The sequence below is a fragment of the Schistocerca cancellata genome, chromosome 5, assembly GCF_023864275.1.
Source record: "Schistocerca cancellata isolate TAMUIC-IGC-003103 chromosome 5, iqSchCanc2.1, whole genome shotgun sequence".
Classification (NCBI taxonomy): Eukaryota; Metazoa; Arthropoda; class Insecta; order Orthoptera; family Acrididae; genus Schistocerca; species Schistocerca cancellata.
In genome coordinates, this window is record NC_064630.1 from 62,688,150 (window position 1) to 62,703,914 (window position 15,765).

General features: G+C 37.2%; 1 protein-coding gene across 1 annotated transcript in view; it reads right to left on the reverse strand.

Annotated features, from left to right (window-relative positions):
• Positions 1 to 1,478: 1,478 nt before the first annotated feature.
• LOC126187651 (cancer-related nucleoside-triphosphatase homolog) overlaps positions 1,479 to 15,765 on the reverse strand; it is a 72,547-nt gene continuing 58,260 nt past the window's right edge. Inside the window, exons 4-5 of the mRNA XM_049928860.1 lie at positions 5,305 to 5,499; positions 1,479 to 1,608 (exon numbers count right to left, since the gene is read on the reverse strand). Coding sequence (XP_049784817.1) covers positions 1,531 to 1,608; positions 5,305 to 5,499 — 273 coding nt within the window. The 3' untranslated portion in view covers positions 1,479 to 1,530. The remainder of the gene's footprint in view (positions 1,609 to 5,304; positions 5,500 to 15,765) is intronic.

The window sequence follows — 15,765 nt, forward strand, 5'->3', positions numbered from 1 at the left end:
CAATGTGTTGCTATTCCTGCACAGGTTCTAGAATTACGTATTCTTAAGAAAAATAGAAACTTGGGAAGAATACCTGGTTCATGGAATGTACTGGAAACTTTGGTAAACACACTATGATCAGGAATTCAATGTGTCGGAAAGTGCTGATGACGGTCTTTGAAAGCAGTAGGAGAACTACCATCATAGAAACTGTACACGTGTATCATACCTGTATATTCCTCATTACCATAGATGGGTGGCATTTTAGCCAGTGTGTGTACAAATGCAGTTAATTGATGCTTCTCTCTGATACATTCTCAGTCCCCCTCATTACTTTACTCACAACTCATCATGGATAACGGCATGCTCAACATGCTAGGTTAATAGCAGAAAGACATCCTGAGAAAAGATGTTGATAGCAATGAGGTAAGTTGGGCAAGAATAAAATGTCAAAGAGTAAGGTACATATGTGCTTGCCACTAGCCCCAAAACTAATGTATATTAAATGTCTTCTATATTGGAAATAATTTGGAATAGGGAAAATGTCCATATGAAGCTTTTTGCTTCAAATGAGCATTCCTGTCATATCCCTGAATATTGAACATTCCTCCTGGGACACCCTATATTCCGTCTTGACTGAGATTATGTAGGTCAAGATAAATTTGATCTCAGGTTGGGTGAACTGCAGAACTGGATGGTCCAACCAGAAATATTTTACTGTAACTGGACTAAGAATCACATATGATACTGGTAGGTTAGTCTCTGTAGGATTTTGTGTGTGTTGTGGTAGACATTGAATCAAGATGAGCTCGTCGTAAGCAGTTTGTGGTTGACACAATAACTTACATAAAATGTGTTTTACCATTGCAGTACACAAAGTGTGTTTTAACATTGCAGCGCACAGTTCTAATGTTCGGGTTTGCAATGCAGTTGTTATGTCAGTTGATTTGAGAATTCAGGATTGCTAAATGTAAAGTGAAAATATTATTTTCTTAACACAATGTGCACAGCCAAATTACTCTACATTAAAATAAGCTGCAAATAACATTTATTTCACATAAAATATAATTGACAATTTACTGTACAAATAACCATCAGAGTGTCAAAGATTTCAAAGGAAGCTGTTCCGATATCTTCACTTTTCTCTTTAAGCCTTGAAATAGTAAACTTTGCTACTAAAAAATAAGAAAAAAAGTGTACCAGCGTTTTATTTATTGTGGTAATTTATTTAGTCTTCGTTTACCTGCATTTCCATGGAAACATTCACTTCTGATTATGAAGTTGGTGTTTCATTGCTTTCTAGCATTTGAGTATTGATGGTAGCCCCTCTTAAGTGTTCTGCAGAGATGTCTGTGGTTCAGCGTTTTCTGTAATTCTAGGTGTTGAATTGTATTAGCTATTATTAAGAACTGTTGCCAACAAAAGATAATAACTAAAACAATGAATTTAAGAGGTTAATTGTACAAGAACTTCTTTAATCCTAAAATAAGAGACACAAATTTTTGTATAATGTAAATTATTTATTATAAACATCCAATACACATTTATATTTCAGTGTACTGTTTTCAGTGCAGATATCAGCATCTCAGATACTTCATTTTCAAGACCATTTCTATTGTTGTAATCAACCTGAAACATAAATATATGCAAAATGTACTATTTATGCACCACTACTCAACTATTAAGAATACTAAGAAAACAGTTCACACATCTTAACAAAGTGCTAAGTGGCAATTAGGTACATAGAAATTAGTTCTGACCGCTTAGGGGACAGACTCAGATAGCTTAATGGTTAAAACAACAACTTATGAAAAGCAGGATATATTGGTTCAAATCCCAGGGTGGAATCCATTTTCATTTGTAATGAAGAATTCATATGTTGAAAGTTCAGCATTCCTGACTGGTATTCGCTGATATCACTTCGTAACATTCCATATTCACTGATCTTATTTTGTGTGTTGACTCCATTAATTTCATTCCATTGACTTTAATTCAGTTGATATACGGAAGCAACACACAGTATTTATTAAAATCAAGAAGCAGAAATAAAAACAGAAAAACGAGAAATCTAGAAAAATAATTTCTAAAACAGGTAAATGTCACTCTCTACCCTGCAAGTTTAACAGGTAATTTTTAACATCAATGGAATTTGCAGTAAAAGTAAAAGGGAAAGCAACAACAATCTTACAGTTCAATGATTTCATATAACCTTTAGGCTGAACATAAAAGAAATGGAAAACAGCATTAAAACGGGATGTAGAGAATGTTGGGTAAAGTATTTAATTCATGGATAAACAGTAAAAGAAGATACTTATGAAGCTTCACATTTGAGAAACTGATTACATATCATGGAAGATATTCTTAAATTAATATAGTGAATTGCATAAAACAGACAAATGAAAGAGAAAACCAAAAGCAAACTGTAAAGGCACTGAATCTTGTTTTTAACAAAAATATACTGTTTATACATACTGGATAGTGACTTGGGATTACACATCTCTACTATTACAAGTCATAAGTACGAGACTATGAAATGTTAAAAACATACAGTAGCCTACTGGAAAATCTTAAGTGGAATATTTACTACAGAATCAGAAAAGATATTCACTTACTGTACAGTGGCAATATTGAAAGATGGATAGTAAACAAAAACAAAAACTGGAACAAAGTACGAGTTTATAGACTTGCACACCTCTGCAGAATGCATATGAACATGAGGGAATAAATCTGTAATAAAAGTTACCTAAAGGACACACACACTTTATAAAACATGTTTAACCCCAAATTAGTGTTTTAATTTCTTACCAAACTGATAGATTCCACTAAAACAATAAGGGTGATTATCTTTAATAGATGATCATGGACATCATCTTTCTAAAAATATCGAATGGTGCGTTGCAGTCAAAAGTTTTGCTGAACATTTGCTTTCACCTCATATTAACTATTTAAAACTTCTCTCCAGTAATATACAATGCGATTTTGTCACTGTTCAGTGCCTGCAGCGTCAATAAGTGTTGAATCTATGCAGATTTCTTCCATATAGTTATGTTTTTTATTCACCAAGAATTTGTCAGTTGTTTCACAGACAGCTCACAATGTTGATTAAATAAACATTTAATATAAAATAAGAAACTACAGCAAATAAAATGAGAAAAGAATGCATAGTGACTTGGACTTGAAACCGAATTTCTTGCTTATCACAAGCAACCACCATAATCATTATGCTATCTGGGCGTATTGTCTCCAGCTCTGACTCCAACATTCATAAAAGACAAAATTTCTTTGGGAAACATGATGGTTATAATAACTTGTTAAGCAAAAACACTGGTGTTGCATGTGTTATTTATTTTGAATATGTCTGCCTGCTTAGCTGGGTGATGAAATGCTTGCCTCCCATACACTGGGCCAGGGTTCGATTACCAGCCGGGTCGGATATTTTCTCCAATCGTGAACTGGGTGTTGTACTGTCATCATGATCATCATAATTTCATCCTCATCATTGACTGCAAGTCATCCAATGTGGCACTGACTGAAATAAGACTTGCATTTGGCAGCCGAACCCGCATGATACATCCTGGCCAATGATGCCATATGATCAATTCATTTTTTCATGCTGAATATACAAAAAAATTTCTCTCTCTGTATGTATGTTTACTGCACCTTTCATTTAACTCTTCTTACCACTGCTTTTTAAAATATTGAACTTCTACAGAGTGTTGCTGACACAGACATTCCTCTTAGGGGACCTACTTCCTGAAACTAAATTAGACCTGTTACAGAAGACAGCAAAAAGAAGCTTGAACATACTGCTTAGGTTCCTACAGAATCTATTTCCATGGTTCATGTCTAAGAACACAAACATAACGTGCTGCATTTTATGTTAAACTTTTTGCCTTCTTTGTACTCTAGCTCAGAATAAAAACTGCCAAACAGTGTGAAAACCTGCCTGGCATACCTAGATTTTCTTGACTGTGATATCATCTCTCAATAATCTAAGATGCGATCTTCAATTATTTCACTGTCTTGCATTCATGTACTCATTCAGTCATTGACACATCATGTTCCATAAATCCCTTTCTGAAGGAGGGCTTTTAGGATGTAGACTGTCTACAGCAATGCACCTGTATTATCACAGCAGATGAGGCTGTGTACCATGATGCTTACAGATGCATCCTCTGAATCATTTTCACTGTGTTACATTAAGGATTCACCCATGTCTTTTTAATTTTGTAGTAATATCCACGACTATCACTTCGCAGGAAATGTCATATCAAGATGAAATTTTATAGTAGCAGTTTTAACCAGTTCTTGTCGAATTAGCCTTGCTACATAAAATGCTTTATAGGCTTTAGTCCGTATTTTACTTAGTACAGAATTAATTTCCTAGCAGTGCCACAGTGTTAAAATTCCAGATCCATGTACATGTCTTATGTACCATATCACTTTGAGTAATATGTTTCCTCTAAATTATGAGAAGGAAAGTTGCTACTCACCATATAGTGGAGATGTTAAGTCACAGATAGGCATAACAAAAAGAGTTTCACACTTAAAGCTTTCGGTCAATGGCCTTTGTCAACATGCAACTCACCCACACGACTGCAGTCTCACACAATTGAAACCACACTGAGACTGCAGTCGTGTGTGTGAGTTGCGTGCACGTGTGTGTGTGTGTGTGTGTGTGTGTGTGTGTGTGTGTTGTTGACAAAGGCCATTGGCCGAAAGCTTTAAGTGTGAAACTCTTTTTGTTGTGCCTATCTGCGACTCAGCATCTTCGTTATATGGTGAGTAACAACTTTCCTTCTCATAATATTGTTACATTCCATCCTGGATTTCCGCTGTTTGATGTTTCCTTTAAATGTATATATAATGATAGTAAATGCTTCCAACATCTCATAATCGGGTATAACTTAAAAAGGACACAATGTTTGTAAGCACTTGATCATTTATCATCATAATCCATTTATGGAAAGAAAATCTACTATGATCCCTTATAATGAAAATATCAAATATTTTAACAACTGGGAAAACTTCACAGAGATATACTTTTGCTATTTATAACTTCATCATTACATCTAAACTTAAGGAGATAAACTTATAATGAAAAATTAGACAGCTGAAATGAAACTATAAGAATGTTTAAGGATAACTGGGAGAAGAAATTAATGTTAAATCCTAGGAAAAACATTAATGTCATAGAAACAAGAAATGAATTCTGTCAGTTCTTGATAGCAAATAAAAATGTGTTTCAGAACATCAAAGAAGTATTTCTTTTTTGTCTTGGCATCGTTATCCTACACAAAACAACAGTGCTGTCATCTTACTTACTGTTATTACTTTCACATCTGGACGTGTGCGCAACTCTTCAACAAATTGTATAGGCCGCTGTTTAGCAATTGGAATTGTTCCCAAAATTGTGGTTTTTGGTGAACTAAATGCAGCAGAAACACAGTCTTTAAACTTTTTTGAAAACAGCTCCATTTTCCCAATTTCGTCAACCACCAAAACATGACCAGGCCGTCCCTAGAATCAATCATAAAAATTCATATATGACACTAACTAAAACAGGCAAAAGTTCATGTTAAAAATCTTGTATTACTTCTGACCAAATGTATACGTGGTGTGATGGGGATAAATACAGATATTTCTGATGGTGACTGAGGGTGGTGTACTGAACAACATTACATCAGTATTTACATCTTTTGCTGCCTAATAATCATAGCTATTATGAGTCATATGTTTCTAAGCTGGTTAGTACATCCAAGTACACAGAGAAGACCTTAATGCTTATTTTCCCTTTGGCAGCAAGTCAGTTGTTAAGTGTGGATGTATGGATACAAAACAGTTCGTCTATACTGACAGCTGTCGTCCACTTAGTGGTGCTGTTATCACCATGCAGAAAACATCAGGTAGTATACATCTTAAACATTATGACCATATGCTTAATAATAATAATAGTAATTGGTTTATTTGTCCATTATAACTTTTACAGTTGTGGACATTGTCTGTTTATAAACATATGAACATTACTAAGAGTTTAGAAATAAAGATAAATTATGCACAACAACATTAAAGATTATTGATGGAGTACAAACATTTATCAATTAACAGTTGCTTTAATTTTGTCTTAAACATGTTTCCATTTAACAGTTGTATATTATTTGGCAGTCTGTTATAAAAATGTCTCCCTGCAGAAAATGGACTATGATCTGTTGCCCTTTTATTACTAAATTGTATGTGATAATCATCTCCTTTTTCTTGTATTATAATTATGGATTTCACTATTGATTATACTATGCTCCATATTTTCTTTTACATACAGTATAGTCCTGAGAACATACAATGAATGCACTGTCAGTATGTTATACGTAATGAAGTATTCTCTACAGGACTGACGCTTACTAATATTAGCTATTATCCTAATTGCTCTTTTCTGGGCTTTGAAAGCCCTATTCATGTATACCATTGGTACCCCACCCCAAATCTCAATACTGTGTTGTAGGTGGGAGTTCATCATTCCAAAACAGATTTGCCTTAAGACAGGTGGCACTATTATGCTAGAAAGGTGTTTTAGCAACTAGGTGTTACAGGAGATTTTTTTTTTACGTATGTAAGAAGTTCATCTGCTATAATACCCATTAATTTATGTTTATCAGTTCTTTCAACTGATAACTCTGGATCAGTATCCACTTGTCTTGATTCATAATTTAGCAGAAACTCCATCAGAATGGTCTTGTCCTTATTTAGTGCCAATCTGTTTTGGTCAGATATTCTGTGATGAGGCTAATGTTCTTTGTATTGTTTTGCACTGCTAACTGTTTTGTAGAGCCCCGGATTATGAAGGAGGCATCGTTGGCATAATTTACTAGGTTTGGATTTTGTGGAATTATTATAACATTGATGTACACAATAAACAAAATACGATGTTAGTACATGAATTCTGCATGACATGGATGTGCCATGACCTTGGTATGTTTCTGGAGGTATTTGGCACAGTACATCCACGACCAGGTCACACAGTTCCTGTAAATCATGGGCCAGTGTTTTAAGGATGTGGAGCTGCTACCTGACAGTGTCTCAGATATGTTCCATCAGGCTCAGATCACATGAATTTGATGCCCAAGACTTCGACATAAGTTCAGTATAATGTCTTTTATTTATTTATTGTTCCGTGGGACCAAATTAAGGAGACGTCTCCACGGTCATGGAACGAGTCAATATATGAAATTATAACACGATATTAGAAACAGATAAAATGAAATATAAAGAAAACATATTCAGGTGACAATTCATAAGTTTAAATAAAGAAAATCAACAATGCAACACTGGAATTTGCTTAATTTTTTAGCTCTTCCAGGAGCTCCTTGACAGAATAGAAGGAGTGAGCCATGAGGAAACTCTTCAGTTTAGACTTAAAAGAGTTTGGGCTACTGCTAAGATTTTTGAGTTCTTGTGGTAGCTTATTGAAAATGGATGCAGCAGAATACTGCACTCCTTTCTGCACAAGAGTCAAGGAAGTGCATTCCACATGCAGATTGGATTTCTGCCTAGTATTAACTGAGTGAAAGCTGCTAACTCTTGGGAATAGGCTAATATTGCTAACAACAAACGACATTAAAGAAAATATATACTGTGAGGGCAACGTCAGAATTCCCAGACTATTGAATAGGGGTCGACAAGAGGTTCTCGAACTTGCACCACATATAGCTCGAACAGCCCATTTTTGAACCAAAAATACCCTTTTTGAATCAGAAGAATTACCCCAAAAAATAATACCATACGACATAAGCGTATGGAGATATGCGAAGTAGACTACTTTTCGTGTTGAAGTGTCACTTATTTCAGATACTGTTCTAATAGTAAATAAAGCAGCATTTAGTTTCTGAACAAGATCCTGGACATGGGCTTTCCACAACAGCTTACTATCTATCTGAACGCCTAGGAACTTGAACTGTTCCATCTCGCTTATAATATGCCCATTCTGTCTGATCAAAATATCGGTTCTTGTTGAATTGTGAATTAAAAACTGTAAAAACTGAGTCTTACTGTGATTTAGCATCAAATTATTTTCCACAAGCCACGAACTTATTTCATGAACTACATTATTTGATACTGTTTCAATATTACACACAAGATCCTTCACTATCAAGCTGGTGTCATCAGCAAACAGAAATATTTTTGAATCACCTGTAATACTAGAAGGCATATCATTCATATAAATAAGAAACAGCAGTGGCCCCAGCACCGACCCTTGGGGAACGCCCCACTTAACAGTGCCCCATTGGGACTGAACATCACTACCACTCTCAATATTGCGGAGAATTACCTTCTGCTTTCTGTTCTTAAAGTAAGAGGCGAACCAATTGTAAGCTACTCCCCTTACTCCATAATGGTCCAACTTCTGCAGTAATATTTTGTGGTCAACACAGTAAAAAGCCTTCGTTAAATCAAAGAAAACACCTAACGTTCGCAACCTTTTATTTAATCCATCCAAAACCTCACAGAGAAAAGAGAATATAGCATTTTCAGTTGTTGAACCATTTCTAAAACCAAACTGAAATTTGACAGCAAATTATGTGAATTTAAATGCTCCAGTAACCTTGTATATACAACCTTCTCGATAACTTTAGCAAACACTGATGGCATAGAAATAGGTCTAAAATTGTCAACATTATCAATGTCTCCCTTTTTATAAAGGGGCTTCACTACCGAGTACTTTAATCGGTCAGGAAACTGACCACTCCTAAAGGAAAAGTTACAGATATGGCTAAGTACTGGGCTAACATACATAGAACAATACTTCAGTATTCTGCTAGATACCCCGTCATATCCATGAGAGTTCTTGGTCTTTACTGATTTAATTATTAACTCAATCTCCCTCTTGTCAGTATCATGGAGGAGCATTTCAGGTAACAGTCTCGGAACACTTTTTTCTAAGAGTGCTATATGATTCCCTGTTGGGACTAGGTTTCTATTTAGTTCATCTGCTGTATTCAGAAAGTGATTATTAAATACTGTACATATATGCGACTTATCAGTAACACGGACATTCCCACTACGCACTGAATCTATATCCTCGACCTGTCTCTGCAGACCAGCCACTTCCTTTACGACTGACCATATGGTTTTAATTTTATCCTGAGACTTAGCTATTCTATCTGCATACCACATACTTTTTGCCTTCCTAATAACATTTTTAAGTACTTACAATACTGTTTGTAATGGGCTGCCGCATTTAGATTTTGACTGTTTCTAACGTTTTGATACAATTGCCATTTTGTTTTACAAGATATTCTTATCCCTCTAGTCAGCCACCCAGGCTGCCTGTTTGTGCTAGTACCCTGTTTTGAACGTTCTAACGGAAAGCAACTTTCAAAGAGCACGAGAAAAGTCTTGAGAAAAGCATTATATTTATCGTCTACTGTATCAGCACTATAAACATCTTGCCACTCTTGCTCCTTGATAAGGTTTACAAAGGTCTCTACAGCAACTGGATCAGCTTTCCTAAACAGCTGATGACTATATTTAACACGTGTTGCAGCACAAAAATCTTTTCGAGTTAAAATTTCTGCATCATCATCTGAAAGGCCATTCACCTTTTTGCTAACAGAATGCCCTTCTAGTAATGGGGAATGAACAAAAATGTTGTCTATGGTTGTTCTACTGTTCCCTTGCACTCTCCTTGGAAAGAATACGGTTTGAATAAGATTATATGAATTAAGGAGGTCTACCAGCATCCTCTTCCTTGCACAATCACTTCTACAATTAATATTGAAGTCACCACATATAACTAACTCTTTGTATTTCCTATAAAGTGAACCAAGAACCTCCTCTAGCTTTAGAAAAAATGTTGTGAAATCGGAGTCTGGGGATCTATAAATAACAACAGTAAAAAGTTCAGCTCCACTAAATTTAACCACACCCGCACAACATTCAAACACCTTTTCAGTGCAGTACTTTGGACCATCAATTGACTCAAATGGGATGCCGTTTTTCACATACATGGCTACTCCCCCACACCGCAAAGAGCTCCTCGAAAAGCTGCCAGCCAACCTGTATCCTGGTAAAGGAAGCCTCTGAATTATCTCCTTATTTAAGAAGTGTTCAGAAATACCAATAATTTCAGAGTCAACATCAATAAGCAGTTCACTAACTTTATCTCTAATACCTTGTATATTTTGATGAAATATACTAATTCCCTCATTACGTGGATACCTAAGCTTTGTCAAAAATGGTTCCTTGTTAGAGACTTCCCTTAAGCAGGAATACCTATCAGCTGACTTCAATCTAAAAAAGGTGCAGCTCTAACACCCACTACTGCAGGAATTTTCCCATGAGTGATCCCACCAACCCCACCTATGCTGTCACCTATAAGCTTTGCCAACCTCCCCTTTCCAAACCTGTTGAGGTGCAGGCCATGTCTAGTGAAACCCGTCCTGCTGATAGACTCCACCGACACCACTGAAATGTGACCCATGCTTTCTGTCATCAGCGCACCCCCAAGTCTCATTTTATTACGCCTGACGGCTGTGTTAAGATGAGGCCGATTGTGACGCTGAAACAGTTCCACGAAATGCACATTCGTGTTGCCAGTCTGAGTGGCTATCTTTTCCAGGTCACCATCTATGTAATACTCCCCATCCCTATCAATACTATTACCAGCCCCACCCACAATCACTACCTGATCCTCTTTAGTAAAATCCCTACATAACCCTCCTATGTTAACAGTCACCTGAGCCAACCCTGCATTAGGCTTCACAATGCTGGTGACCTGGTACTCACTCCCCAGCACTGCCTGCAACTGCTGGCCTACACCTCTGCCATGAGAACTACCTAACAGCAGAACCTTCTTCTTCCTCTTCAACTTTGCAACTGTTCTAGGCACAGTAACTACTGAGGTCTGCTGCATACTTCCTACATCTACAGCTACTAGAGATTCCTCTCCACTAGACTCTGACAGTTGGTCATATGTATTGTAAACACCAATAGTAAAACTATCTGAAAATCTTCTTCTCCTAGCAGATCTCTTGCCAACAGCCAGCTCCCATTCCCCAACCCCCTTCTCCCTCCTCATCCTATCTAGCTCCTCCTGTGCGTTTTTCAACTGCACCTGAAGGGCACAGATCTTACACTCCTGCTCCTCTATCAACTTACTCTTGCTACATAACCTGCAGTTCCAGGAGAGGATCTCACTAGAATGCCCACTGGCTTCCCCACTGCATTGCCCCCAGTGAAAATACTTCGAACAAGTCTCACACCACAATCCACTACTCACGAACCTACGGCAAAGCCCACACTTCTCACTCATGGTAAAATTTTACTTTTTATAAGTTCCGCTACTACAATAAGAAGATGTTAAAAACCTTCCAACAACTGTTGCACGATTATGGTTTTGTGATACACACAGTTATTCTGCTGGAGGGTGCCATCACTTCTGGGGAAGTCCACAGCTGTCGCGGTGCATTCAATTACTATCAGTCCATGTTTTGAGCAGCTGTTTGCCTGTACGATAGTGTATCTGGACAACATCATCAACCTGGTAAATTACAAACTTGATTCATCCAATCAGTCAACAGATTTCCAATGGTCCATGGTCCAGTCCCAATGATCCTGTGCGCACTGTAATTTTAACCGATACTGTCATTGTGTCAACATGGGAATACATGGGAGTCATCTGCTTTGGAGCCCCATGTTCAAAAATGTACACTGAATGGTGTGCTCTGAAATGCTTCAGCCTGCAATACCACTGTATTATTTCATCAGATCTGCTACCTCTCCTACTCTACAAGTGGGCAAGCCCCCACGATCTGTGATGAAGTGTGGATGCCTAACACCTTGTCACCTACTTGTCATGTCATCATCCTTCAACCACTTTCCATAGTTGATCACATCTGTAGCATGGGAACAACTGACTGGCTCCACTGTTTCTGATATGCTCGTTCCCAAGTGTCAGGCCATAACAAACTGCCCTGTGTCAATGTTGCTCATGTCACTGGATTTTCCCATTTCTACCCCTTATCTCACTTAAATGTTTCCTCATTTGTCAGCGCATACAATGTCATCAGTCAGCATTCAGTCTTGGAATAAGCAGTGATCATAATGTTTTGGATCATGGAGTATAAGGTGTATGGGTCATATCAAAAATCCTCTATGACACAACTTCGTAAATATCTGAAATAGACACATAGTGTTTCAAAGTGGTACTAAATATATTTGGAATAGTTTACACAGTGTCAGGAAGTCAAGTGGGGATGTGAAGATAAATAATCACAATAGGTTTTAGGTCAGGCAACTGCAGCCATACTACCTGAGAATTTTTGTACTAATATTTTTAGTCTAATGAATGATTAATTTTGGAAACAACATCAAAAATTGCATGTGCACTATTTAGAAGCTTCTTTTTGTATTATGCTAATGTTTGCTCTACTTTTACATTCTACTTATTTGTCTCAACAATAGACAACATGTAATTTTAAGATAGGATGCTGTCACATGAAGTAAACTTGAACAATCATTTCATATAATGATTCTGTTACATGCCACTGAGTACTGTAAGCTTACTTGTCACTGTCTCTCTGTTTAGCAAAAGCACTTGATATCTGATATGCAGGATTTTCTGCATCACACTGTCATCAGCTGCAGCACCTACAGTGAATAAATTTTTGTAAAAAGTGATTATTGTGGGAGAACATAAACACTCTACATCATCTTTAAAGGATGATAAAACTTGTTTCTTGCCGCTGAATGTATAAAAGGCATGCATATTATTTACTTTCTTTTCAGTGACTTTTTGTAGTGAATGTGGGTATAAAGATGGCCCCTCCTTATTGTGATGAGGCTTGATGGACTGTATAGTAGTGATTTTGAAGTAAGGAAAGTAAGGCAGTTGCCCTGGAATATGTGTACAGTCTTAGTCATGACAGAGGTGGGAGTGGCTTTGTGGAGTACATATTGGTGGTCTTCCACAATGTGTAATGGATTTGATGTTATGCAATACACCATAGATAAACAGTAAGTAATTATATATGCATATGAACATCTCCAGGAAGATGCTGTACAGGGATGGCTCTCAAAGGTATGTGTTTGGGCTTAGACAAGACACGAATACGAACTTCACTCTATAAGTGTTAGAAGAACAAGTGAATGAAAAATGATGTCCTGTGAAAATTGGTTTAGAAGCTTTGTATGTGGTTTAGAAATGAGGAATTTTGAAAGGGCATGGAACTAATATGAGATAAATGTGTATCAGACAGCAATGAGAAATGCTAAAAGCATAGGTGTTTATCGGTGTGTAATATACCTTTTTATGGTCAGTAGATATGAGTAAAGATAATAATACTTTAAAATATCACATCTGTGCTACCGGTAACTTCAACATAAATATTTTTGTTAGAGAATATGAAGTGATTTCCATAATTCTTTTTGGTTGTATGGAGACTAATATGGTTTTTATAGGTCACTGGAAAAGAATTAAATTATGACAGTTTAGGACCAATAGATAAAAAAACCTAAAGCAGAGAACAGAAATCAGATGGGAGCAGGTACCAGAATCTAATTTTGAAGTGATAATTTGATTTTAGTTAGAACCTGTAAGAAAAGAAGTTAGTACACTATTTCCATTATATGAGGGGCCTTATCAGGTAACACCAGTAATATATAAAAAGACTGTTACCTTATAAGAACCACCTTTGAATGTTATTTCTATTTCATGGAGTTTGTGATCAGGACAAATTATAAACATTTATTACACAGTTATATCTGCAGTTTTGAAGGCAGAAGCAGTAAGACTGTGTGCTGCTGAAACAAGGAGTAGCAATTTTTAGAAATTAATTGCAATTTCTGACTATAGATGCTCTAGGAAGCTTCAGATTAAATGTGAGAGTGACAAAGCTTTACAGTATCTGAATTATGAGCATAACATGGTACATGTTTGAAAAATTAGTGCCCTGGGAGGATTCAGCTTAAATGAGTTGGCGAGCATAATGTGGGGAAGCAATAATGTTTTCTTCTATCTCCTGTGGATTCACAGTTATGGTATTACTGTGAATTATTGAAGGTACTTAAAAGATATATGGTATCAGGTATGTTATAGCAAGATCAGTATCATAACTGAAGCCTGAGAGCAGAAATTGCAAGTAAGGAATATAAAGACAGTAATCAGTATGAAATTATATTTTATTTTATCATCTTGATGGTCAAAAGAATCATTATTAGGGATAGGCATTACAGCATACCTGATAAACTCCACAGTAGATACGGCGTATTTATGATAAGGTATGGGGAAGATGTTACAAGTAGTAGTAGTGGTGGTGGTGGTATACAGGCATTTACATTTTTACAGATCTTGTTTGACAAGGATGAGACAGGTGATCATCTGTGATTTTAAAGTAGGGACCATCTTGGCACCTGCCTGAAGTAATTTAGGGAAACCACAGAAAACCTAAATCAAGATGGCTACATAGTATCAGCTGACATCAGGACCATAGTAACAAAGTTTGGTTTCCATTTTGTGTGCTGCAACTTCCCATTTGATAGCCAGAAAAACTGTCATCATCCCTCTGTAATGGGTAAGACGTTGGGATCAGAAAGAGGCTAAGGTGTTACGAGGGTCACTCCAAAAGAAATGCACACTATTTTTTTAAAATCCATCTTTTATTCTACATGTTTGAAAGTTTTACAGTGTGTAGATACAACCTTTAGGAATAATATTTTCATTTCTCCACATAATTATCCCTCTCAACTGCCTTACGCCATCTTGGAACCAGCACCCGTATACCCGCACGGTAAAATTCTGGACCAACCTGTTCAAGCCACTGTTTGGCAGCATGCACAAGGGAGTCATCATCTTCAAACCTTGTTCCATGAAGAGAGTCTTTCAGTTTCCCAAAGAGATGATAGTCACATGGAGCCAGGTCAGGACTGTAAGGCGGGTGTTTCAGTGTTGTCCATCCGAGTTTTGTGATCGCTTCCATGGTTTTTTGACTGACATGTGGCCTTGCATTGTCGTGCAACAGCAAAACATCCTGCTTTCGCCAATGTGGTCGAACACGACTCAGTCGAGCTTGAAGTTTCTTCAGTGTCATCACATATGCATCAGAATTTATGGTGGTTCCACTTGGCATGATGTCCACAAGCAAGAGTCCTTCGGAATCGAAAAACACTGTAGCCATAGCTTTTCCAGCAGAAGGTGTGGTTTTGAATTTTTTTTCCTTGGGTGGATTTGCATGATGCCACTCCACTGATTGCCTCTTCGTTTCTGGTGAAAAATGATGGAGCCATGTTTCATCACCTGTCACAATTCTTCCAAGAAATTCATCTCCACCATCCACGTACTGTTCCAAAAGTTCGCTGCATAACGTTTCTCTTGTTTCTTTGTGAGCCACTATCAACATCCTGGGAACCCACCTGGCACAAACTTTTTTTAACGCCAACACTTTCAGTATTCTGCAAACACTTTCTTCCCCTATCCCAACGTAGCGTAACAATTCGTTCACTGTGATGCGTCTGTCAGCAGTCACCAATTCGTTAACTCTCTGCACATTGTCTGGAGAGTGTGCAGTATGAGGCCTGCTGCTGTAAGGACAATCCTCAATATTGCCGTGCCCGCTTTCATCACGTAACCTGCTAGCCCACCGACTAACTGTACTGTGGTCGACAGCAGCATCTCCATACACCTTTTTCAACCTCTTGTGGATGTTTCCCACTGTCTCGTTTTCACAGCACAGGAATTCTATGACAGCATGTTGCTTCTGACGAACTTCAAGTGTAGCACCCATCTTGAAGACATGC